Source organism: Ailuropoda melanoleuca, chromosome 15 (assembly GCF_002007445.2).
Source record: "Ailuropoda melanoleuca isolate Jingjing chromosome 15, ASM200744v2, whole genome shotgun sequence".
In the NCBI taxonomy this organism is placed as follows: domain Eukaryota; kingdom Metazoa; phylum Chordata; class Mammalia; order Carnivora; family Ursidae; genus Ailuropoda; species Ailuropoda melanoleuca.
In genome coordinates, this window is record NC_048232.1 from 50,164,127 (window position 1) to 50,190,805 (window position 26,679).

The 26,679-nt window shown below is 33.8% G+C and overlaps 1 protein-coding gene across 1 annotated transcript in view; it reads left to right on the forward strand.

Moving 5' to 3' along the window:
* The window catches only part of ZDHHC17 (zinc finger DHHC-type palmitoyltransferase 17), an 83,725-nt gene that overhangs the window by 34,709 nt on the left and 22,337 nt on the right, over positions 1-26,679 (forward strand). The window contains exons 4-9 of the mRNA XM_002920643.4: positions 3,025-3,102; positions 3,704-3,848; positions 8,788-8,852; positions 9,492-9,654; positions 16,606-16,731; positions 26,080-26,222. Of these exons, the coding sequence (XP_002920689.1) occupies positions 3,025-3,102; positions 3,704-3,848; positions 8,788-8,852; positions 9,492-9,654; positions 16,606-16,731; positions 26,080-26,222 (720 nt within the window). The remainder of the gene's footprint in view (positions 1-3,024; positions 3,103-3,703; positions 3,849-8,787; positions 8,853-9,491; positions 9,655-16,605; positions 16,732-26,079; positions 26,223-26,679) is intronic.

The following is a 26,679-nucleotide window of genomic DNA, read 5'->3' on the forward strand; positions in this document are numbered from 1 at the left end:
GATACAGCTCTATCTGTCTGTCTATCTATCTACCTATTTACTGACTGACTTAAACTTTAAATCCAGTTTATGACCATTAAGTGGCCAGTTTTTCTGGAAACTTGCTTTTTTTGGATTAGGGAGGTGTTCTTGCGTGGTGCCCTCAAGAGTGCCTTGCTTTTGTTTTCTGTTTTTCCCCCAGGAACTCAGATACTGAAACCAACCAGATTGATTCTTTTTCTTATCATTATCCCAAGTACTCCCTCCTCCCTGCCATTTTATTTATTTATTTATTTTAGAGAGAGTGTGAGCAGGGGTGGGGGGCAGAGGCAGAGAGAGAATCCCACGCAGACTCTGCAGTAAGTGTGGAGCCCCATGTGGGGCTTGATACCACCACCCTGAGATCATGACCTGAGCTGAAATCAAGAGTAGGATACTTAACCAACTAGGCACCCAGGCGCCCCCATATCCCAAGTGATTTTTATCTCCCAGTATAGGTGTTGTACTTTGGGGAGATTTTCTTAATTTATGTAATTTATCTTCTTCCTTTGAATTTCTAATTTTATCTATTGCATTTTCAATTTTCAAGCATTTTTTTCTCTTGATCTCTGCACCCCCCCTTTAAGAAAATATTTTGATCTTCTTATCATGAGTATATTATCTTATTTTTTGGAGGAAATTAATTGTAATTGTTATTTTGTTTCTTTTTTCTTCTCTTTATATTATCTGTTTAGGTTAGGCTTCTTCTCTTTATTTGGTCTCCTTCCATACTTGAAACTTTCCTCAATTACCTGGTCATGTTTAGGAGAGACATAACAAAGCTGATTGGAAGTTGTAGGACTTAGGTCACAACAAGAACCTCCCATATGTCTGTTTCTAGAAGTTTTTCTCTAGGGTTGTTCAGTGTCTCTTAGAGAAAAATCTTCTGATCTCTTTGTGGGAAGGAGTTCAGTTATCTGTCTGCCAGCTGACCTGAACAAGTTGTTGTTTAGAGTGTAAACTTTCATTGAATTGCTGTATTTTCAGTATGGTGTCTCATATGGTTCTCTGATTTAATTCCACAAGTCTCAAATTTCTCTGGTAAAGGTTCACTGAATACACTTTTCAGCAAATGCCAAATGGTTGAGTGTTACGATCAGTCTGAGCCTGAGGCTGGAGCCAGAAATCGTCATCATACAATGAAGCTTAGGAACAGAAGAATGAATCTGAACTTGAAGAGTTTGAGTTATTATTACAATAATATTAAATTTTTGAGTAGTCACATTTTAAGATTGAACATTACAGTGCACAAAGAAATACTTGTCTAGCACTGTCAGCTGCTTCATTGTTTCAGTGTCACTGAAGTGCCTGTTTGGTGATGCTAAATACTGAACTTTCAGTGAGCATGTAAGTTACAAAACAACAGTTTTTTCAGCAATTTTTATTAACTTTCAACCGGTGTTTCTGTTTATATTCTAGTTTCTTCATTGCATTCTACAGAGATAACAATTACCTTTAATTCCTTAGTCTTTCTAGGGTTTTATAACATTCTGGTTTGCTTCTTATTGGTGTCTCCCTCTGGAGACATTTGAGTTTTAACTACTTTTCATCTTTCAAACACTTGTTGATATCTCTCGTTCACTGATGATCTGGTTTCAAAACCTAGGGATCATTAATTAGTACCTGCAGGAACATTCCTTGATAACCTTGTAGTATGCAGGAAGGCTTGAGTCTAAAAATAAAAATTACATGATCATTTCAGAATTGTGTAGTTTTGAACTAGGGTCTTACAGCTATAAAGAATAACATGTTATAAAAATTTAGTACTTCTTTTCCAGTAGTTTACAATGAAAAGGTGATAGAAGTTGTTCTTTAGTTTGCAAGAAAAAAAATTCTATCCCTGTGGGGTGGGGGAGAGTTGTACTTTAGAACCAGTCTGGAAATCATTCATTGCTGTAGCCCTAACAAAGATTTGAAATGTGAGTAAAAATAACTCAGGAACAAATATATTGACTATAGAGAAGGTAATAAAATTGCCTTAAAAAAACATCCCAGCTCTTATCAAAGCTGTTCTTTGGCTGAGCTATACTTCTCTTTGGGCTCAAAAAACTATTTTCAGCTATTACATAAGTTCTACCGAGTTTCTTAAGAAAGAATTTAGGAATAGTTAAATGTTTGTGTTCATACCTCTGATATTTTGGGCTGGAAATATTTTAGTCTGGAAATATTTTGTTACATTACTTTGAACTGTTTTACATGATAGAGTGGAGTTGGGCCCTTCATTACATAGTGCTTTAAAAACGCCAGTGTAACAGATACATAAAGCAATAAATTTCTGAATCAAGCATGTAAGTATGAGTATTTTTAATGTTTTAAACTGTGTACATTAAAAATGAATGCATTAGTGATCTAAAGCAGTAATCACTTAGAACAGTTTAAAAATCTCAGTAGTATTCACCGTCAAGCATTTGACATCAAAGGCTTGAAATCATTTATATTCAAGATTCATTCATTGATCAATCCAAAGTAACCATTATGATAAGCAGCTAGATCCTGTTCATTTCAGAAGGTATCAGGATGTTCCAACGTTAAAATATTAAGCAGTGAGGTGGTTCTTGCTTTTTAAAGCAGCACAACTTTAAAGGTATAACAAGGCATTGTAAAGAATATTGTGGATTTAATCTACAATAATTTTGTGAGAAAAGTAAAGCTGAATGTCTACCCATGATAGACTGATGGCCTGTTCTACAACTTTGTATCTGCTGCTGCTCTCTGATCCAACCAAATCTTTGTGGTTCTCTGCCTTCTTTTTTATATGATTGTTATTTGGCATTGCTATTCTTTATTGTAACTTAAAAAAAAATTCCTTTTACTTCTAAAACAAAAGAGTGATGTGTTTGATATAAAATTCTACTAAATGTGTTTTTTAAATACCACAAAGGATTGTTTATCATCAGAGGCATAAACTAGCATGAGGTCTACGATAGAAAACATTTTTTTCCTTATTTTTTACATAATTTCTTGAAAATGAAAGCTGTCTAAATTATTTAAAATTTTGTCTTATAGATACTATATTTCGAAAGGTGCTATTGTGGATCAACTTGGAGGAGACCTAAATTCCACTCCTTTGCACTGGGCCACAAGGTTTAAATTTGCTTCTGGATTTTTTTTCCTTTGGTTCCTTTATTAGTCTATAACTAAACAACTTTTCTTTTTTTAATGATATGCTAAAATGAATGAGAGAACTTAATGCTAATAGTTAATATCAACATTGTACTAATATATTGCCGTACAGTGTTACCTGTATTGGCAGCAAAGTTTATTGTTCCAGAGTGTCTTTAGGGAATTCACCATGCTGATATTAATCCGGTTAGTTTACGATTGAGGTAAACTTTGGATTTGTGAATGTAATACTTAAGCAGCCTTTATATATTTACAATTAAAGAAGTTGCCCAGTTCATGGGACAATTAAAATTATATTTGAATAGGATTAATAGAATATAGTAACTATTTATTACATATTTAAGGAAGTTATAAGTAGCTCTATAAAATTTAAAAGACTCTTATTTCAGTTGAGGCTTAAGAACCATAAAATCCTAAGCATGTCTTGACGTATACGTATTTTAAGAAACTGAAAAAAATTGTGTAATCTTTTCCACCATTGCCCTATTTAAGAAAGATCTTTCCAGGAGATCCTGTTTGAAATAACTTTATATATTTAAGTGTTTATTCTTTTATGTTTTAGACAAGGCCATCTATCTATGGTTGTGCAACTAATGAAATATGGTGCAGATCCTTCATTAATTGATGGAGAAGGATGTAGCTGTATTCATCTGGCTGCTCAGTTTGGACATACCTCAATTGTTGCTTATCTCATAGCAAAAGGACAGGTAAAAAAAATCACAATCGTGTGGATTTTAATCATATGTTCTTCATGCTTTCAGTGCCTAGTATCATTGGTGTTATAAGTGTTAACAACCTGGTGATATTTAAATAGTACTTTCTGATGGATGAAGAGAATAAATAATATAATTAGTTTGATATTGAGATAATAATAAGTATAGTTAAGTTAAAAATAAGAAAGATAATCGAGAACTACATAATGATCCATTAAGTTGCAGCTTTTATTTCTGAGAATGATAGAGATGAATCCCAGAAAGTAAGAAAATTTAGGTATCTGTTTTTTCCCTTAATTACATCTTTTGAATATATACTCTGAATTCATTTAAACTTTTTTGAACATTTTACTGGTTCTCTATTAAGTACTTCTCAGAGTGGGGGATAAATTCTTTAGGATCATTTTCTCAGTTTCTGCTGCATAAAATAATGCTACTTCTTATATGTCAGAAAACTTTTCATGATTTAAGTGGTTCTTCCTGATTTTTCATGAGTGTGTACTGACGATAATCTATAGTCAGTCTATATATACCATGTTTTTGTGATAAATGTATCTTGTTGAAATTAATGTCACTCAGTTTTTCTTTCATGCATTTTCTCTGGTTATACTTAAACATTAGCTTTATAGCTGAGGATCTCATAAGAGTAAGACAAATGATTTTAATCCATTGCTATTAATGTATTTATTTTAAATTTTATGCAGATTTGGAATTTGAATAGTATTTATTTTATTAATACTTTAAGATATTTGTTGTTGGCAATGCCATGCAATGGCAGTTGTGTGTTGTGCATTATAATGTAAGAGGCATAGACTGGCTAATTGCTGGAATAGGGGGTTATTATCTATTACGGAGTTTACAGACTACCCCCAAAATCTGATGGCTGTAGAACAGTACCAACCATTTATTACCTTGGGTTGACTGGGCTTGGCTGGTTGGTTCTCTACCTTGTGATAATGACTGGGGGTTACAGTCACCTGGGTTTGACAGGAATGGAGGATGGCTCACTCACATACCTTGTGCCTTAATAGGAATGGCTAAAAGGCTGGGTTCGGTTGGAGTGCTGGGATAGCGAGTCCTCTCTCTTTTTCTCCATGTAGTCTCAGAATTCCTTCTCCATGGCACCCATCGACATAGTCTTTCTAGCAGGGAACTAGACTTCTTACATGGTGGGTGCTCCCAAAAGAACAAAAGCAGAAGCTGTCTGCCTTTTTTAAGTCTTATGTCTTGAACTGGTACAGAAACGTTCCTCTTCCATTCTGTCAGTTAAAGCAGGTAACAGGGCCAGTTCATGTTCATTGTGGGAACAGATGGGTATACCAGCAGGTGAGGTTTGTTGGGGGCCATGTTTGGATATTAGCTGCCACAGGAGATTACTTTTGTTCTCCCAAGTTTCTTCTAGACTGGGGTTTGGAGCAGTAGATTGTGCTATAACACGTGATAGTGTTGTTAGTCGCCTTTTATTTTGCAGGTATAAATTTACAAGATGCATTCATTTTTTCTTTTGGCTTTTAACTGGGTAAGAAAAGTGGTAAAAGTTTTTTGTCTTTTTGTTAGATAATTGATTTTGGGGTTTGGATGTTTCAGTAATCTTTTTAACTCTGGTATAGGATGTTGGCTATAAAATTCTTACGGGACAGGGATTTCTACCTGTCACAGTACCTTTTGTATAATAAACGCATGATGATAATAAATGTCTGGCAGTTTGTTTTCTATTTCATGAGTAAGTTTATTTTTGTTTTTGTTTTTTTTGCTACAAAAGTAACATACTTATTGTAAAATACTCAAACATAAGAGTATGACTTGGAAAATGAAACTCCATCTCTTCCCTTACCCCTCCCCCCACTGAGAACACTTTTTTTAACTAAAAGTTTAGTATATATTTTTCTAGAATTTTTTCCATGTATACACTAATTATAAAAGAAAACTCTAGTATTCATCATATCATACTTTGAATGGAGTCCATAGTCTTTCCCTACAGAAGGACTACAGAACCATGTGTGGTCTGGTCCAAGATACCTCTCGGGCCCATCTTTTGTCATCTCCTCCTTAGTCTGCTTTGCACACCAGTCTTCCTGCTGTTTCTTGAACAGCTCTACTATGCTGTTGTCTTTGGGCCTTGTGCTTGATCTTATCTTCCCCTTTAAATCCTTTCCTTAGATAGTCATACAGTTCTCTTTCTGTCTTATTTCAATCAGATGTTTGCTCAAATTTTATTAGTTCTGATTAGTTCCCATTTATAAGTAATAATAAAATTAGAATATTTTTATTTTTTCTTTCTCTTCCCTGTCTTTCACTGACTTTAGTGTACAATATTGTTTTTCTTCGTGTTGACTTTGTTCTGATAGATACAACTACATTTCTGTTACTTAATTTTTCAGCTTTAAGTAATATCCTTTGACTCATAGGTATTACAGATTAGGTACTTATACTTTCTTTTCAGCCTTTTCCCATCTTCTTCATTTTTTGTTAATTGTATCAGTTTTACATTCTTAGGGCATATAACATTTCCATTTAGTTTGTCATTCTGTTCTTCACATTTGTTTCATTTTAGTTATACTGTTAAAATATATTTAGTGCTCACTACCGATTCTTTTGGATGATTTTCAGGAGAAAAGGGAAAATGCTAAGTTATGGAGCCCTGTTGATCATGGAATCCCCATAAGCTTTTGATCTGGGCTTGTTAATTCTTCCTAATAGAGAATACCCATACGTCCAGGCTGAACTTGGAAAAGAAGTACCAAGTTTTAAACCCCGACCCAAAGAAAGAAAAGGTTGAATTTCATTTTTCTTCTAGTACTCTAGAGATGTGGCATTATTTTACATTTTTAATTTTACTTATTGATATTTTTTAATACTATCACTTTTTAAAAAGGATATGAAAAGACAACTGATTAGGAAGAAGAAACTAAAACAAGAATTTACATGTTTGTTTTAATTGGATATCAAATTTAGTTGAGCTCTCTTGAAATTAAGACCCTGAAGGAAGTAAAATAAGTTACAGTACTTGACTGATAAAAAACAAGAAAGCTTGTAATTTCTGAGAAGATTTTCTTAAAGATTTTTATTGAAAGAAAAATCAATATGTATATCAGAAATACTGAGTGAGGTGACATAGGATGTTCCCAACAGTTATTGTAAATCTATAAATGGATTTTAATGGATAAGGTGTAATTTTGATTACAGTATTCATGATGAGGGACTAAAACTAATGATGTCCAAGGATGTGTGTTCTAGTTTGTCTAATGTACGGGTTCTCAGCACTGTTTCTGCTTCAGTACACTTGGCTAATGTTCACATTTGAGACATATTCCCATCAGTAATAGTGGCTCACAAAGCTCTGCTGTAGAGAGGTATAGAGTGTTTTGCAGTGTACTCACTATAACTCTGTCCTCTCTGCACTGACTGGTGTATTAGATAACACAACTTGGATTAGAACTGCTGTCCTTGTATAATCCAGGAATGGACGATGGGGAAGGGAAGAAGAGGAAACTTATTATCTATTGAATGTCTGTTATGTTCTAGGCTATGGACTAGGTGCTTTACACACATTATTCTATTTAATCATCACAGGGGTCTTATGAAGCCATTATTTATACTTGCATTTTTAGATGAGGAAGCTGAAGCACAGAGAATTAAAGCAATTTTTCAGGCTTTTATAGCTATTAAGTGGTGCAGCTAAGAATTCAAAGCCATGTCTGTCTTATTCTAAAGCCTATGCCTTTCCCAAACAAGTATGTAGATAAACATGTCTTTTCACTTAACAAATGGTTTTTGGTCATTTACTCTGCTGGGCACTGTGAATACAAAGGTGAATTTAATATAAGTTTAATCGTCAAAGAACTCCTATTCTAGTTAATGAGACAGATGCCTTAGGGATGTAGGATAAGTAGTCTAGAGTGGAGTTAGGAGAGATAATTTTAGGAAAGCGAAACTGATAGAATGTCTGATGCACCAGGATGTCTTGAAAGGAGATTTAGATTACTAGGGAAGAGTTTTGGTTGAATAGATGGTAGTTTTAATTGTAATTTGTTAAAAAACTAAGTAAAGGGGGGAAGTACCATAGGAAAGCAAAAAAGTTGGGTAGGAGAAGAAAAATAATCATGGTTTACTACATGATTTTGCTGGGAATAGTATTCATATACATTCATAAAAATATTAATATCAAACATTTATAGAACCAGAACCAGAAATACAATAGATCTCTTGAAAGAATAGAGAGGTGTGTATTTGTGATGGGTCAGGAAGAGTAAAGAGATAAATTCTCATTTTGCATACTGAAGAGTCTCAGAAGATAATGCCTAAAACTGAAAAATCAAAAAGTAGCAATTCAGGCATCTGATTTTAAGATGTGGAGGGCTAAAAGAGGTACAAATAGTGGGGAGTAAGGCAGAGAATTGCTTTATCACCACAAATTTTACAGAATTATTTGACTCTAAAAATGTACATGCAATGTAGCAATAAAAAGCAAACAAACTTCTTTGAGTTTATTGAAAAGATAGGTCTTTTTATTCTTTGTTTTGAAATGCCTAGAAATAAACAGGGTTTCATTATTCCCTCTTATCATGAATTAGTATATATCAGTTTTTCACAGACTTAAATCATTTAACTTATCCTCTGTGGATGAAAGATGAAGAGTAGGTCAAGATCTTTAAATGCAAAACATTGAAAGGGTGATTAAAGCGTCTGAAAAAGGAAGTCTATAAATACATGTTAATTAAATATTTAATGTATAATCAATTAAATATATGCCCATTAATTAAAATATTTAGTGACAATAGTTTAAAAAGTTAAAAAAAAATTTTTCATGAATCAGCCTTAGATTGAGGAGTGTTATATTGGCTTCTCCTATGATATGTAAATTAGATTTTTCCGAGTAAATTTGGTAGGAACTTGGAAATTTTTACTGTCTGACTTTTTCTTTTTCTATCAGGATGTAGATATGATGGATCAGAATGGAATGACACCTTTAATGTGGGCAGCTTATAGAACACATAGGTATGTAATCATAAAATATTTATTCAGATCATTTTCAACATATTAAAATGTAAAATGAATGATGAGAAAAAGCAGTTAATGTTCTATTAATATTTAAAATTCTTATTATGAGTACATAGTATATAATAAATCACCTTTTTGAATGTTTGAGTCTCTGCGCTTACCTTGACCTTGGTAATTATAGTAGTATTACTCTGTTCCTCTTTTAGCAATTTTTAAGAATGAAAGATGTTACCTTATTTAAAAAAATTTTTTTTCATGTTACTTGTATATGGGTAGGTTTAATATATTAATTAGTAAGTTGCCTGAAAACATTTTTTGGAACAACCAGATTTAAATTTAAAAATTTAATTGTTTAATTATATAGATATTAATGACCTTACTCCCTAATCAAAATTAGAAAATGTCAGGACCAAGTATGCACCCTTTTGAGGGGCCATACGTTATATGGTGTTACACATAGTTAATCCTTCATATTAGAATGTTCTCTCATTACCAATTATAAGGTTGAGTATAGGTTAGAATAGAGGTGTTCCAAGATGGAATGCAAACGCAACCACGATCAGTTTAGTGTCTGTAATGATTTCTATAATTGAAATTAGGGTTGTTGTTGTTGTTGTTTTTTTTTTTCCTTTTCAGTGTGGATCCAACTAGATTGCTTTTAACATTCAATGTTTCAGTTAACCTTGGTGACAAGTATCACAAAAACACTGCTCTGCATTGGGCAGTACTAGCAGGGAATACCACAGTCATTAGTCTTCTTCTGGAAGCTGGGGCTAATGTTGATGCCCAGAACATCAAGGTAAAAATATCCTGTATTGATTATGCTATGTGAAATGTTTTTAAGATCTTAATTCCTCGTAAAAAATAGGTTTTTTCACAGACTGTCAAAGATGGAAGAAACCTGTTATTTAAACTCAACTCTTTACTTCCATGCAAGAATTTCTTTGGAAAGACTGGTTTATTTACTTTTGTCTTTTAGTATTGAAGTAATTTTCAAATTTTTGATGGCCTTTTCATTAGTGAATTCTTACTGATTTTTGAAAATTAAATTATATAGTCCGTATCTTTGTAGCTGAAGGGCGTAGTTTTCTGGTTTCTTTAAGAAGATCAATACAGAAAATCACAAGTTTGTAGTTAAACAACATTATGCATAATAACTTTTAGTAATTCTGTGACTTGTTATTTTCTTATTTTAAAGGTCAAGACTTTTAAATTTGGTAGATACCTTTATGATGTCTATAGGAGAGTCCCCACCTCCCCCAGATGTTGGACTAATCCAGGAAAAGTATACAAAATTATCTAAGAACAAAACACAACTAACATTTACACTCGGAACATTTAGAAATTTGTAGACATTTTATGAGTACTTGAAAGAAAATTCTATTGGTGGTTTTGAATTTTGGTTAACTCTTCTCATTTTTAAAGCTTCAGGATCTACCATGTCTTTCAGCAACTCTTTCTGTGAAATGATTTTAAGCTTTTAAACATCATCTTTCAGTAATGTGAATTCTTAAATAACTTCGTGCCCTTTGACAAATATTCTTTAATTTTGACTATAAACCATATTATTTTTTGAATCATGTTTCTTAAATTTCTAAGGGATATGTGCTAATTAAATTTGAAAGAGATTTGAGCCACATAATAATCTGAAATGACAATCAAAAAGTAGGTTATCTCCTGCTGGATCAGGGCATCTATTTATGTTCCAATGAATAGTTCTTTCTGTATTTGAGTACTCTGAGGTTGAACTACTAAAATAATAGAGCTTAGATTCTCTATACTGAGCCTAATCTACTTAAAATTTTAACCAATTTTTAAAAATTAGTTTAATTAAAAATATTTAGTTAAAAGTAAATATCAAATATCTTATTGGAAACTATAAGAAATTGAGAAAACCATATATTTTCTTTCTTTTTAAAATTTTGAGTTCTTTTGTCTCCACCCAAAGTGATCAGAGTGGCCTGATATCTACCAGTAAAATACAAAAAGAGGAAAGTCAATATACCATAGTGCCTGACACATGATGGGCACTCTAAATATTTGTTGACAGACTGAATGAAGATTTATGTAGTCATGAACTTTACATCTAAACTAGTTTTCATGATTCTGCTAGTATACCTATCTGCCACTTTTGAAATTATAGAGAGAAAAATTTGCTTTTCCAAATGTTTTTAAATAGGAAGCTCAGAAAAGGTCATAACACTGTGATTAGTAAATTAGGCCGACCTCAAAGCCTGAAGGATAAGAAAGAATGAGTTTGACTAAGGCTAACCAATATCCCCATAAAAAAAAATAAGGGAGTTTACCTTATGTTTTATATCTGAATTGCTTTAGAGCATTATTTTTCTTCTCTTTGGTACTGGAAAGCCATTCCTAAAATGATCATGCCCCAGGAATATATTCCAAAGTATTTAGTATTAATATTATTGAAAAGATACAACCAGTTTTACTATGGCAAATATGGAGTCTCCATAGACTGCCAAGAGCCACACCAATATATTGAAATTACAAGAATACTAAAAACTGTGACAAGTGACTATACAGTTCTGAAATTTGAAGCTAGTAGTGTGTATTTTTAGACCATTTAAAAATATCTTTTCTATCCATATAGAATTTAGGTAACTTCACTTGGATCATGATCTTTAAGTATTTGAAGTGTGGTTTGTAAATTTAACGTCTTTTCAAATAAATAGTGAACTTCACATTAACTATTGCATAAATTTTTTTAGACTGAGCAGAAGGAATAATCTGTAATGAATTTCAACAGAAACGTAATGGTAAGAGAGATATTTAAGATGAATTATATGGTTTGATTTGAACCTTATATTTTTAACGTTTTGTAGGTTAAGGTACATGAATTATTTGGTTCCAAGATAGGATAAGCTCCAGTGTAGCTTTCTTTTTATTTATTTACTTATTTATTTGAGAAAGAGAGCACTCATGAGCAGGGGGAGGGCCAGAGGGAGAAGGGACAAGCAGACTCCCTGCTGAGCGGGGAGCCTTATGTAGGACTCAGTCCCAGGACCCCAGGATCATGACGTGAGCTGAAGGCAGGCACTTAACCGACTGAGCCACCCAGGTGGCCCTCAAATGTTGCTTTCTTAACTAGTGCGGTTCATATGAATGCCTCCTAGAGCTACAGTGTTGTATAATTATTGTGCATGTAGAACTTTTTTTTTTTCTGAGATAACGAGTGAGCATGTGTGTTGGGGGGGCTGCAGAGGGAGAGGGAGAGAGAGAATTTCAAGTGGACTCCTCACTGAGCATGGAGCTTTATGTGGGGCTCCATCCCATGAGCCTGAGATCGTGACCTGAATCAAAATCAAGAGTCGGGTGCTTAGCCAACTGAGCCATCCAGGTGCCCCCCCAAAAGAAGTTAATTTTAAATGTAGCTGGTAGCTTCTGGAGTGACATCATCATCGTCATCATTATTTTATTTTTTTAATTGAGGTATCATTGGCATGCAACATTATGCTAGTTTTAGGTATACAGCATAATGATTTGAACAAATGTGGGATGACCACCACAGCAGGTCCAGTCAGCATTGTCACCATTACATAGTTCAAAAATGTCCTTATTCCTTGTGATGGGAACCCTCAAGATTTACTCTCTCAGGAACTTTCAGATCTACAATAGAGTAGTATTAATTATAGTCGCCATGCTGTACATTACATCCGCAGGACTTAACTTATTTTAAAACCAGAAGTTTGTATGTTTCAACTCCCTTCACTCATTTCACCCATTCCCGACCCCTGCTTCTGGCAACCACTTGTCTGTTCTCTGTATTAGTGAGCTTGGTTTTGTTTTGTTTTGTTCGTTTTGTTTTTTAAATTCCACATACAAGTGAGATCATATAGTATTTATCTTCCTCTGACTTATTTGGAGTGACATTATTTTTAAAGGAAATAAAATGTAAGGAGTTGCTTCAGTTGCTCAGGGAACATTTATACTTTCAGAGTAAAAATAATCTTTCTATCCACACTGGTGGAAAAGTAGATTTTTGTTTTAAAATACACTTTTTGTGGAAGTTAAAAGATGAAATAAGTATCCGCTATTTTTTCTAGTGGAATCTGTCATTCCTAATATGCTGCAGTTTAGTCACCACCTTCTAATGGAAACCATTTATTCATTCATTCTTTTAACAAATATTAGTGCTGAGGAGTCAAGATGTTTAAGACAGATGAAGTCTGTATTCTCTCAGAATTTACATTGTATTAAGGAAATAGTAAGTTAATTAAAACACGCGCGCATGCACGTAGGCAAACGTGGTACAGTGTTGAGGGCTGTGAGTGACTTGTGAATACCTCTGAGGAGATGACATTTGCTTTGAGACTTGTCTGATGAAGAAGGGATCAGTTTTACAAAGATATGTGGGAAAAAACTTTCCATGTAGAGGAGCCTGCAAGGGCAAGACCCAAGGCCAAGAGTAAGCTTGCCATGTTAGAGGTGTAGAAAATGACAGCCTGGACTGAGTGCAGTGAGCAAAGGAGTGAAGTCACTGAGAGAGGCAGGTGCCAGATCACGCAAGGCCATGATAAGGAACTTTAATTATGTTCAGTCACGAGAAGGAGTTGGAAGGATTTGCATAGGCTGGCTTTATAATCTTTGTGTTTCAAATATTTTTAAAAGACTACTTTGGTTGCTGATGGAGAATGATTGAAGAATTAAGAAAATCGAGGGGATAGGTGAAGATCAGTTAGGCCATTGTAATAAATCAGGCAGGTGATGTTAGTTTAGCCTACGATTGTAGGAGTAGAGATGGAGAGAAATGAATGGATTTGGAAATGATAGTTTAGAGTAGATTAGATATGAGGGTGAAAGGAAACGTTGATGACTGAATAAATAAATATCTTGTGATATATATTGAGGTTGCGAAGACTGAAGGGAGACTTTCTTGGGGTGAGGGTGATAGGAACTGGTTCTATTTTAGTCATGTAATTTGAGGTGTAGTGCCTTTTAGCTATGTGGAATGGCAAGCTAATTAAGTAATTCATTAATTAAAAACAACCTAGATTCTTTTTTCTAGGAATTTGACAAATACAGTTGATATCTGCCTGTATATTTTCCATTTTTCATTTTAAGTGTTAAGAAAGAGAGTCTAGTTGATAATCATGAATTATAACAAAAAAGATATAGTCTGCAAATCTGGATATGGCTGTAATAATAAAAGTTGCATTCTTCAAAGAATGAAAAATTATACTTTGTGTTATAGTTATACAACTGTTAGTTGATCCTATTTCTTCTAAAATAGCTATTGGCTAAATAAGATTAAAGTTTCTTAGAAATCTGTCTTTATATTAGATATTTACTGTTGTAAATTAGTTATTTGAATAAGGAATTCAATTATTTTAACATATAAATAAATCATTTTTTTTCAAAGTAAGATTACCTTAAAATGACTATTTTGATCCTTAGAAGGAACAGGAATGGCCGTATACCTTAGACTAGAAGTTCTTTAATTGGGGACCTACCAGTGCATTTTGGTTAGGGGGTGGGCCCATAAATTGTTACAAATAAATTACTTGTAACAGTACTTTTTGGGGAGAAGAATACTTGATGGCTTACATCAAATATGACTTAAAAGAATTTAAGAACCATGGCCCCAGATAATAGCTACATGGAATAAATCCAAATCTTGTGAAGTGGTAACAGTAAGGGAAGGAAGAATGACTTGGGATACTAAGAATTTTTTTTAAATGACCTATGCAGTAATCCCTTTTTATGGTAGAATCTCTTTTGTGAATTTTTAAAAATAATATTGTACCCCCTTCCACATGTTTTGGTTATACAGATAAATTTAGATGAATTGAATTTTGGGAGAAAAATTAATCTCTGAGTGCCGCCCAAGCATTTCTAGATTTTTCTTTCTAAAAATTATCAAACAACAGAATTTTTTAGTTTATGTAGGCTGTAAAATTACTGAGCTTTGTTAACAGATTAAAAGACTCTTACATGATTTCTTGAAATGAGGTAAGAAACTTTTTTCTAAAAATGGTTTTCTTTACCTCTTAAGTACCTGACCTTAGATAGTCTCTAAGAAAGAATTTTCCTTAGTTTTAGTAATGAGATTCAATCTCAGGCCAAAAGTTACTTTCCACCCTCCACCTTCGATTATGTTTATCTCACCAAAATCTTTGAAAAATTTCTTTTATTACCAGTTACATAGTCTGTAAATACTCCATGATTCTTGTTGTTATTGCTCTTGTTATTATCATTTACTATTTTGGCTGACACATGGAGCAATCAAATATAGACTTAATTCAGAACCTGGGCTTTAGTATCATTCTTTAAATTAATTGCTTGTGTATTTTACCAGCTGAATAAAAGAACTATACAAAAGCAGTGAGAAGACTAGAGGAGTAGTAGTTGGAAGATTTCTTAAAGCTCCCTCCATCTTTTTATCTAGGCAATCCTTAGGTGTCACATGGCCCTCTAGTGGAAGGGATGCTCAGCTGGACCAAGGCAACAGCAGGATATTCTCTGGGAATTGTTACCCAAGGGATTGCTTTTATTCAGGTAATCTTTATAGTTTGGATTAATTAGCTGGTTCTTACAACTTAGGTGATAGAAGTTTTGAATAGGTAAGGAGATACTTTACAGTAAATATCCCTATTTGTGGAAGACTCACCTAGATTAGCCCATTCCTTATTAAATACTGTTCACCTTTTATTAAAGGATTGTTTGGGCTTTTTGTTTTTATTGTTGTGTTGTTATAGTTGTTGCTATTGGTGGTAGTGCCATGCTTATTGTTTGCGTTTTGTTTTTTAGTGTTTTTTTTTAAATAAAGTGTACTCTATGCTTAATAATAATCATCCCTCATAAGACACTCCAAGGCTTATTTTTTTTGTTTTTATCTAGTTTTTCAAAATAAAATTTCAGTATTCTCTTTTTCATTAACTAATTTTGAATATTCATACATTCTTAAAATTTTGGCACACACAATTTTTCATTCTGCTTTTCTATTTACAGAAGTAGATAAATAGTGGAGAATATTAAATAGAATAGAAATGTAGGTGTCTGACTAATGAGAAATAAGATTTTAAATTAATAAAGTAAAAAAGAAGCATGGATCTAGAATTGGGGCGCTTATGTCTTGTTTTTCTTTAAAACACTTTAGTTCTATTCACTTACATTCTTTGGCATTCTTCTTCTTGAGATTGAAGGGAGCTATACGTCCGTAACTTGAGTTTCACTATTTTTTGTTACTCTTCTCATTTTCTTTGGAAATTTCTAGATAGTTAAATGAATTTAAGATGATCCGAATGCCAGTACGATAGTCATAGAAATAGAAGTTGATTTTTCCTTTTCTTCCATATTGTCTTCAGACCTTTGTCATTACCAAAATTAAACCAAGAGGTTTCTAGCAATTTGGTATTCTAGTAGGATGTTTTGTAGTAATAAGTATTATTAGTAAACCCTTGAAGAATATGAAATAACTGATAAGCTGAATGATAGCCTCTGATCCAGCAGGTGCTAAAATACCTACTTTTTGATTTACTTTAATATAAGTCAAAACACAACCAAAAATACAATCTATAGAATAAGATGAGTAAATCCATTTACTGATTGTACCTTGAATGGGAAAACATAATAATAATATGTAATGATTTAGATTCTTTTAGTATTTGATTTTGCCCAATGTCAAACAATATTAATGAACTAATTGTTCAATTTATTTTTATGGGAGTACTTTAAAAGTAACTAAAGTATTTTTCTTTTATTTTTAATGTGATTTTTTTCGGCTTATCAGGGTGAATCAGCACTTGATTTGGCAAAGCAAAGAAAAAACGTGTGGATGATCAACCATTTGCAAGAGGCGAGACAGGCAAAAGGATATGACAATCCATCCTTCCTTAGAAAGCTGAAAGCTGATAAGGTAAATTCATGACTGAAGATTTTCAGTATATAATCTTTTTAAGTAAAATTCATAGGCATACTTTCTTAGCTGAGCATTTTTAGTTTTTAATTTTGCCATTAGCTAGTGTAATTTTTAAAATATTGTATTACCCAGCACAAAATGAAGTTGAATAGCAGAGTTTTTCAGGACTCTGCCTACTTTGTAATTTGATAATTAAGAAGGATGGTTGTATGTGAAATTGTTTAAATCTCTATAAGCTAACGTAAATTTTAGTTCATTGATTCAGCTGGCCTTTGTTAAGCAATAGAGAGATAATAAGTCCCTTTTGTTTAAATTTATTAATATGGTAATTATGAAAAATTATAGTCCTAATATATATCTTTTTAAAATGCTCAAACTCTAATTGATTCAAGCTTCCCATTCTTTTGTGATATGTTGTAATTTTTTTTAGAGTGAGAGAAACTTATATTTTTCACTTCTCTGTGGAAAGCCTGTTTTAGATCTTCCATATACCGCCAAGGTTAAACTGTATGACTGTTGGTTCAATTGCCTAATTATAGTAATATGATTTCAAAACTAAGAATATTTCCCCTAAAGTCTATATTCCTTAAAAATTTCTTTCTTTTAAAAAAGGAAAAATCAGCTGGCCACTTCTTTATAATACTTAAGTAATTGACAGGTTATTTGGCTAATTTGTCAATAATCACAAGTTGAATGGCATTAAGCCTTCAGTACCTTTTTATTCAGTCTGTTCTGGTGGTAATACTGTTTATTTAAAGTTAATACTCTTTGTGTTATCAGGACAAAATGACAAGATTTGGACAAAGGGAAATGTGAAAACGTGTCTCATTTATTTATAGTTCAGGCTTCCTTAATGCATTGAAACCATTGGTCATTACTTCAACATGAGAAAAGTTAGATTTATAGTGTATAAACTTGCCTTTTGAGGTTCCTGGGTGACTCAGTCGGTTAAGCATCTGCCTTTGGCTCAGGTCATGATCCCAGGGTCCTGGGATTGACCCCTGCTTTGTACTCTCTGCTCAGCAGGGAGTCTGTTGCTTCCTCTCTCTCTCCACAACCCCCTCCCTGCTCATGCTCGTATCTCTTTCTTTCTGTCAAATAAATAAATAAAATCTTAAAAAAAAAAAAACTTGCACATTTCAAACCCATAGTTGAGAATAATGAGCAGTTTTTGCATGTCGTGTTAACTCTTTCATTTTACTATTAGTTATAACATAGAAAATGGTTTATTTTTAATTTTCATTAATTTTGCTCTGTCCTCTAGGATTTAAAGCAGTTTTTCTCAATACAATGAACAAAGACTGATGTCTCATAATAACTAAGCTTGTAACAAAAGTGTCTTATATTACTTTGGAAAGTCCCATAATACTTATGCATTCATTTTGTTTAGTGTAAATATTCTAAATACTTAAAAAAAATAAATTGTCAGATAAAAATGACTGAATTCTAGATGTTTAATAATATATAGTTATTATAACAATACGAACTGTATGTTACGTTTATGTGTTTGGATACGATTTCTTTTAAAAAAGAGAGCTTCAGGGGAGCCTGGGTTGTGCAGTCAATTGAGCATCCAACTCTTGGTTTCAGCTTGGGTCATGATTGCAGGCCATCTGGGGCGCTGCACTCTGCTTGGGGTTCTCTCTCCCTCTTCCCCTCCTACTCGTTCTCTCTCTAAAATAAATCTTTAAAAAAATAATAAAAAATAAAAGAGCTTGATTTAAGAGTTTAGCACAATTTTATTAATGTGTATATTATTGTCATCGGTTCAGAAGTTGAATGTTCCTTTGTTCTTTGTTTTGGTGTTGGTTTTTTTTTTTGCATTAGTATTTTTAAATATATTACACTTTTTAAAAAAGATTACTGGGGTGCCTGGGTGGCTCAGTCAGTTTAAGCATCTGCTTTTGGCTCAGGTCATGATCCTGGGGTCCTGGGATCGAGCCCCATGTCCTCCCTACGCAGTGGGGAGTCTGCTTCTCCCTCTCCCTCTTCCATTCCCCCTGCTTGTGCGCGCTTGCTCTCTCTTCCTCCCTCCCTCTGTCAAATAAATAAATAAAAATCTTAAAGAAAAAGATTACTAAATAAAAATGTACAATAGTTGGGTGCTTTGTGAAATTAAGTATTTTAACTACATAGACTGTTCTCTTTTCATCTCATCAGAAGTATTTAAATCATAAACATGACTTGCTTTGCTAATCTGTAAAGTATGTTCTGTATTTAAAACAAAATAAGAAATAGTTACACCTAGGATTCAATAGTATTTTACTAAAAATAAGTCATTCCAATGTGGGGAAAAACTTTTGGACACTGCTAGTAGATAGATGTGGAGGGAATCTTAATTTTAGAAAACTATTTTAAAAGCTCTTGGAATTTTAAGGTTAGAAGATTTTAGACATGGGGGAGGGGCAGAGAGAGAGAGAGTGCCTCCTAAATAAATGCTTAATAATAAGTTAGAAATCTCTAAATTGTATTTTTTTAAATTTATTATTTATTTGACAGAGAGAGGGACAGCCAGCGAGAGAGGGAACACAAGCAGGGGGAGTGGGAGAGGAAGAAGCAGGCTCCAGCAGAGGAGCCCGATATGGGGCTCGATCCCAGGACTCCGGGATCACGCCCTGAGCTGAAGGCAGACGCTTAGCGACTGAGCCACCCAGGCACCCCTCTAAATTGTATTTTTGACCCTTAAAAACCCACAGTCTCTCTTGTCAGCAGTGGAAATCTCACATATTGTCTTCTTTAATATTGTTTATTGATTATGTGAAAATAAATCTGGGAAGATGGAGTAGCTGTACTTTTCCTATTCTTCCACAGTAAGCAGAACTGAAAAACCTGCATGTTATGTACAAAACAAATGTAGGAAAATTCTGGGAGATGGAAAGAAAGCGGCAGAGTGGCTAGGGAGCTCAGGACCTGAAGAATGTGTTCCCTTTTTTGCCTCATGTATCCCAAACACAGAGCTGACAAAGCCAACAACCTAGAACCACAAATGGATACAGACAAAAAGAGCTCCCAACAAAATCCTGCTCTCTGGCCAAAGAACCACAAAAGAGGCAGCTTAGCAAGATAGAGACTTTTAGAAAATAACTTTCTACCACAGCCAAATGTTGCAGAAAAAACTGTGGCCCCACCTTGAATCACACCGGCAAAGGCCTAGACTTCCACCCTTACCAGGCTGTAATGAGATACCCCAACTTCTTTCCTGGGGTGGTGTCAGAGAAGGTTTAAATAGGGATTTGGGACCTTCATCCCCACTGGCTGTTAATGAGGTCCCATCCCCTGCTCTATCAGGGAAGACCACATAGGAAACAATAATGAGGTACTCCTAACCTTCCCAGCCAGGGAGGTATCAGTAGAGGTATAATGGGGAGCTGGAAGTTCCACCTTTTCCCAACAGTAATGAGGAGTCCCCTCCTCAGGTGTCATTAAAGTCAAAGTTGAGATCTGAACTTCCACCTGACCTGGCAGTAATGAGAAGGTGCTTCACTCCCCTCATTCTGCCAAGCTACATCAGAGGAATCCGTCTAAAAGAAAAGGTTTGAATAAGATCCAGTGTTTCATAATACCCCAAATGTCCAGTTTTCAAATGAAAATCACTCATCATACCAGGGACCAAGAAGATGTGAAACTGATGAAAAGAGAATCAAATAGATGCCAACAAAATGACAGAGATATTAGAATTATCTGAAAGAAGATTTTAAAGTAGCCATTATGAAAAGGCTTCAATGAGTAATTATGAACATGCTTGAAAGAAAAGTAGTCTCAGCAATGAAGTAGAAATATAGAAATAGAATATACAGAAGAACCAAGTGGAAATTTTAAAACAGAACATTACAATGAACAAAATTTACAAAACTCAGTGAATGGGCTCAACAGCAGAATAGAGGGGACAGAGGAAAGAATCAGTTGCCCTGAAGATAGAACAATAAAAATTAGACATTCTGAACAACAAAAGGAAATAAATTGGAAAAAAAAATGAACAGAGCCTAAGGGACCTGTGGTTATAGTAGAGTATCTAACATCGATATGATTAGAGTCCCAGAAAAAGAGGAGAAGGAGAGTGGAGCTAAAAAAGTACCCAAAAGATACAGTGGCCCATAAAATCCCCAAATTTGACAAAAGACCAACCTACAGATTAAGAAGTGGAACATACCCTAAACAGAATAAACACGAAGAAATCCTGCGTGAATACATCATACTCAAACTTCTGGAAACCAAAGACCAAGCAATAAAATTCTTGAAATTCCCTTACCAATAGGAGTGAAACAGTTCAAATGACAGTGGATTTCTCATCAGAAACCATAGATGCCAGTCATCTGGCACATTTTCCAAGTGCTGAATGGAAAGAACTGTGAACCCAGAATCCAGTATCTTTCAAGAATGAAGGAGAAATCAATACATTCTCAGATAAAGGAAAATTAAGAGAATTTGTTGCCAGCAGACCTACCCTAGAAGAATGTCTAAGACACATTCTCTAAGCAGAAAGCAAATGATAAAAGGAAAAATCTTAGAACGTAAGATCATAGTAAACAAAATTATGGGTAAATGCAGTAGACCTCATCTTATGCCTTCCAAATTATGCTAGGCAGTTGGAGCAAAAATTATAATATTGTTTGATGTGTCTCTAAATGTAGGTATATATGTGAGGCAATTTATAATATAAACAGGGGAGGGTAGAGGGACATAAAGGCAGGTAAGGTTTCCACATTTCATTTGAACTGGTAAAATGATGACACCAGTGTGATAAGTTATGTTTATATAATACTTAGAGTACCCACTAAAAAACCCTCCTATATAGAGGGATAAACTGGAAAACGGTATAGATGAACCAAAATAGAGTTCTAAGAAGCTTTCCAGTTACCCGCAAGAAGGCGGGAAAAAGAAAACCGAGAAACAAAAACATAGAGAAGAAGAAGAAAAAAAATAAAATCATAGACTTACACCCTAACATGTCAATAATCACATTAAAGTAAAATATTCTAGTATACCAAGTAAAAGACAGTTATTGGGTCTGTGTATTGTAAAGCATGACCCAACTTTATACTGTCTATAAGAAACTCACTTCACATGTAAGAATATTGGCAAATTGCTTATATAGGAAAGTAACAGAATGGAAACAGTATATGTTACCCTGGTACCACAGCCACACAAAGACAGTACAAAACAAAGAGCTATAAACAAATATCCCTCATGAATATACAGCTGACCCTTGAACAACATAGGTTTCAACTGTGTAGGTCTACTTACACAGTTTTTTTTGGTAAATACAATATTGTAATGTATATTCTCTTCCTATTTTCTTAATAACATTTCCTTTTCTCTAGTTTTACTATAAGACTACAGTATATAATTCTTATAACATACAAAATAAGTTTAGTCAACTGTTTATGTTGTTGATAAGGCCTCCAGTCAAAATAGTAGGCTATTAGTAGTTAAGTTTTGGGAAGTGAAAAATTATATGTAGGTTTTTGATTGCATGGGGGTTGGTAACCCTAACCCCTGTGTCATTCAGGGGTCAACTATACACTTAAAAATCTTTAACAAAATATTAACAAAAAGAAATCATCATTACATAAAAGGAATTATGCACTATGACCAATTTGGGCTTATTATAAGAATGCAAGGCTCATTTAATATTCAGAATTATTCAGTGTAATTTACCATATTAACAAAGAAGAAAAATCTCATGATTATATCCATGCAGAAAAAGCATTTGATAAAGATCAGTATCCATTTATGGTAGAACTCAGAAAAATAGGAATAGAGGAGAATTTCCCGAACTTTATAAAGACCATTTCTAAAACCTTCAACTAACATCATACTTTATGGTGGAAGACTGAGTGATTTCCCCCTAAGGTCAAGAACAAGACAAGGATATCCTTTTTACTGTTCCTATTCAACTTAGTGCTGGAAGTTCTAGCTAGTGAAATAAAGCAAGAAAAGGAAATTAAAAGGCATATAGTTCAGAAAGGAAAAAATAATAAAAGTGTCCCTATTTGTGCTTGACATGATTGTCTATATCGCAAGGAATCTACAACATAAACTCCTAGAACTAATAAATGAGTTTAGCAAGTCACAGGATATTTTATTTTATTCCATAGACTGCAATAAACATGTGGACACCAAAATTACTACATTATTACTTACAGTTGCTCAAAAAAATCGGAATACTTAGGTGTAAATCTAACCAGACATGTAAAGTACTTGTATACTAAAAATTTTTTAAATGTCAGTGAAAGAAATCAAAGATGATCTAAATAAATGGAGAGACATGCTGTGTTCATAAAATGGAAGACTCAACATAGTAAATATGTCAATTGTGCCCGAATTGTTATACAAATTTAACGTAATTAAAAATTCCAGTAAGGTGTGTTTGTATAGCTAAGATTATTCTAAAATTTATATGGAAAGACAATAGATCAAGAATAGCTAAAACAATTTTGGAAAAAAAAATCATTCTGTGCAAATTTAAGACCTGGCTACAGTAATCAAGACTGTGGTATTATTGGAGGAACAGATTCTTAGATCAGTGGAACAGAATAGAGAACCCAGCAATAGAACCAGAGGTGTATGCCTACTGACTTGACAGAAGTGCAGAAGTAATCCAGTGGAGGAGAAACAGCCTTTTCAACAAATGATGTTGGAACATTCGGACATGCATAAGCAAAAAAATAATAATAAATTTGCATAAGCAAAAAATAATAATAAATCTCTACTCAAACCTCATGCTGTATAAAAAAGTTAACTCAAAATGGTTCACACACTTAAATGAAAACTATAAAACTTTTCGGAAAAAAACAAATCATCAGAATCTAGGGCTATACAAAGAGACTTGACATGAAAAGTATGATCCATGAAAATTGATAAATTGATAAAAATTGATAAAAATTGATCAATTAGACTTCATCAAAATGAAAAACTTTTTTCCAATGAAAGACTCTGTCAAGTAGGATGAAAATACGAACTGCAGACTGGGAGAAAATATTTGCTAGCCATATATCCCAATAAAGGACTAGTTTCCAGAATGTATAAAGAATATTTCGCAACTCAACAGTGAAAAAAATCAAACAATGCAGTTAGAAAAATGGATTAAAGACGAGATATTTCACAAAAAAAAAGATATTAAAATGGCACATAAGCACATGAAAAGCTGTTCAACATCATTAGTCATTAGGGAGATGCAAATTACTATAGAATTCTTTCAAACTTACTATATATTTGAACATTTCCATAAAAAAATTCAAGAAAACATAGATTTTTCATATCTATAAAAGCAGCACATCACCATTACATCTTTTTTTTTTTTAAATGTCTTTATGGTATCATGAATCCATATGTTAAATAACATTTTGAAAAAAAAAAACCACCAAAACTCCAGAAGCCCACACATAGGTATTTATCCAAGTGAAATTAACTTATGTTCACACAAAAACCTGTACACAGATGTTTATAATGGCTTTATTCACCATCTTCAAACCCTAAACCTTTAGCTGGAGATGAGTAAATAAACAGTGATACGTCCTATAATAGAATACTAGTCAGCATTAAAAAGGAAAAAAATGCTGATATACACAACATGAGTGAATGTCACATGCGTTGTCTAAGTGAAAGAAGCCAGACTTAAAAGACTGCATCAGTATGATTCCATTTATAAGACATTCCAGCAAAGCAAAAAATATAGGAGTAGCGATTAGTGTTTGTTAGGAGCTGGGACTGGGAGCACAGGATATTTCAGGGCTTGATAGAACTGTTCTGTGTTTTGATTTTCGTGCTGACATAACAGTGTATGTTAATCAAAACTCATAACGGTGTATGTTAATTAAAACTCAGAGAACTATGCCCAAAAGAGGGTGAATTTTACTATATGTAAATTGTATATTTTTAATAATGAAAAAAATGTGGCTATTGCTGAGGGAGAACAAGCATATTAACTAAAAACAAGGCAAATTACAGATAATTTTAGATACTTTTCCAATGGCATATCTGCCTTCTCTCCCACCAGTATCCACCCTTTACCATACACTCTGTCCTCCCAGTTATAAATCATCTTCTCTAATGTCTTGATATAAAATTCATGCATACTAGAGATGAAGAAGACAGATCAGAAGGGTTAGTTATTTTACTACAGCATAAAATTAAACTCTGAAGTTATGTTTAATTATTTTTCAAGCTAAAATTAGGCACCATTCAGAAAATGAATTACAGTGGCTAAGTTGGGAAAGACATGGCCATTTATATGAAAAAGTATTTATTTCTCACTGAAAGCCAGCAGAATAAAAGGGGCGCTAAAAAAGTGTCAAATCTTAGCCTTCGGAAAGGTAAATAGGGAGGAAAGTAATATTTATTCTCTGAGCTTTGTTAGATCACAGCTGGAAGATCTTACACTGTTCTGTCACTTGAGGTGCCTCCAGAGACTTGATAGCTGCTTGTCAGTTTGTGAGGGGCTGCTGTGTAGAGGAGGCAGTAGCTCTTGCTCTGTGTTGCTCCTAAGATGTAACTGTGATAGATGTTATAAGGAAGTAGATAGGTTTTGTACTTAGAAGTAGAGACTTTGTAACAACTAGATCAGTATGAAAATGAAATGGAACTACCTCCAGAGTATTAAGCATTGTGCTTAGAGGCACCTAGTCTTCATTAGGTGGACTCTGGGACCCTGTAGATTGTTTGGTTTTATTTTCTATCTCATTTTAAGGTTTTAGTATACTGTTTATATGTATCATTCAGAGTGTCTTCAGGCTAAGCATCCTCACTTTTTTTTTTAAGGATTTTATTTATTTATTTGACAGAGATAGAGATAGCCAGCGAGAGAGGGAACACAAGCAGGGGGAGTGGGAGAAGAAGAAGCAGGCTCCCAGCAAAGGAGCCTGATGTGGGGCTCGATCCCATAACTCCGGGATCACGCCCTGAGCCGAAGGCAGACGCTTAACCGCTGTGCCACCCAGGCACCCCCTCACGTTTCTTTATCTGATGTAGCTCTTAGAACATTAAGTCATTCTGGTTGTTACCAATGGCCCTGTTAATGGGCGAGTATCGTCATAAACTATTTTCTAGTTTATCCACGTGTTGGCAGGTGGTACTACTGTCTTCTGTATCTGAATATCTAGACCCTCTCCTATAACTTATATTCTCTTTTTCCACAATTTTACTTAAGTACTTCTAAATTGTCTATTTAAAAGCCTGTCTATAGAAGACTGAGACTAGCACCTTGAATAGTACCTGTACGTAGTAGATATATTTGAATGAATGAATTTCACTCTCTGTTGCATATTTTCACAAAGATAACAATGGTTCACATTCAGATTGCTTGAAACATGCAAACTTTCTAACTAATTATTTTTTTCTGTACAGGAATTTCGGCAGAAAGTAATGCTCGGAACTCCATTCCTAGTTATTTGGCTGGTTGGGTTTATAGCAGACCTAAATATTGATTCTTGGCTCATTAAAGGGCTAATGTATGGTGGCGTTTGGGCTACAGTACAATTTCTTTCAAAGTAAGTGTGTTGTTTTTAACTATATTTTTAACTGTGCTTTACAGGATATAATTTGGACCCTGCTGTGTAAAATTAATGTTTTGTATGTTTAGAACATTGCCTTTATGTAATATATTTCATTTTAATTTAATATTAAAGAATTTTGGCAGATTTATATCTGAAATCTTTTAGGTTTTTTAATGTTGAAATTCTTTTTTTCTTTTATTTTTTCCTTTTTTATTTAAATTCAGTTAGCCAACATGTAGTACATCATTACTTCCAGATGTAGAGTTCAGTAATTCATCAGTTGCGTGTAACACCCAGTGCTCATCACATCACGTGCCCTCCTTAATGCCCATCACCCAGTTACCCCATCCCCCCCCCACCTCCCCTCCAGCAACCCCAGGTCAATCAGAGAAAGAAACAAACTGAAATGTTGAAATTCTACAGGTACTTTCATTGACCAAAGTCTAACATA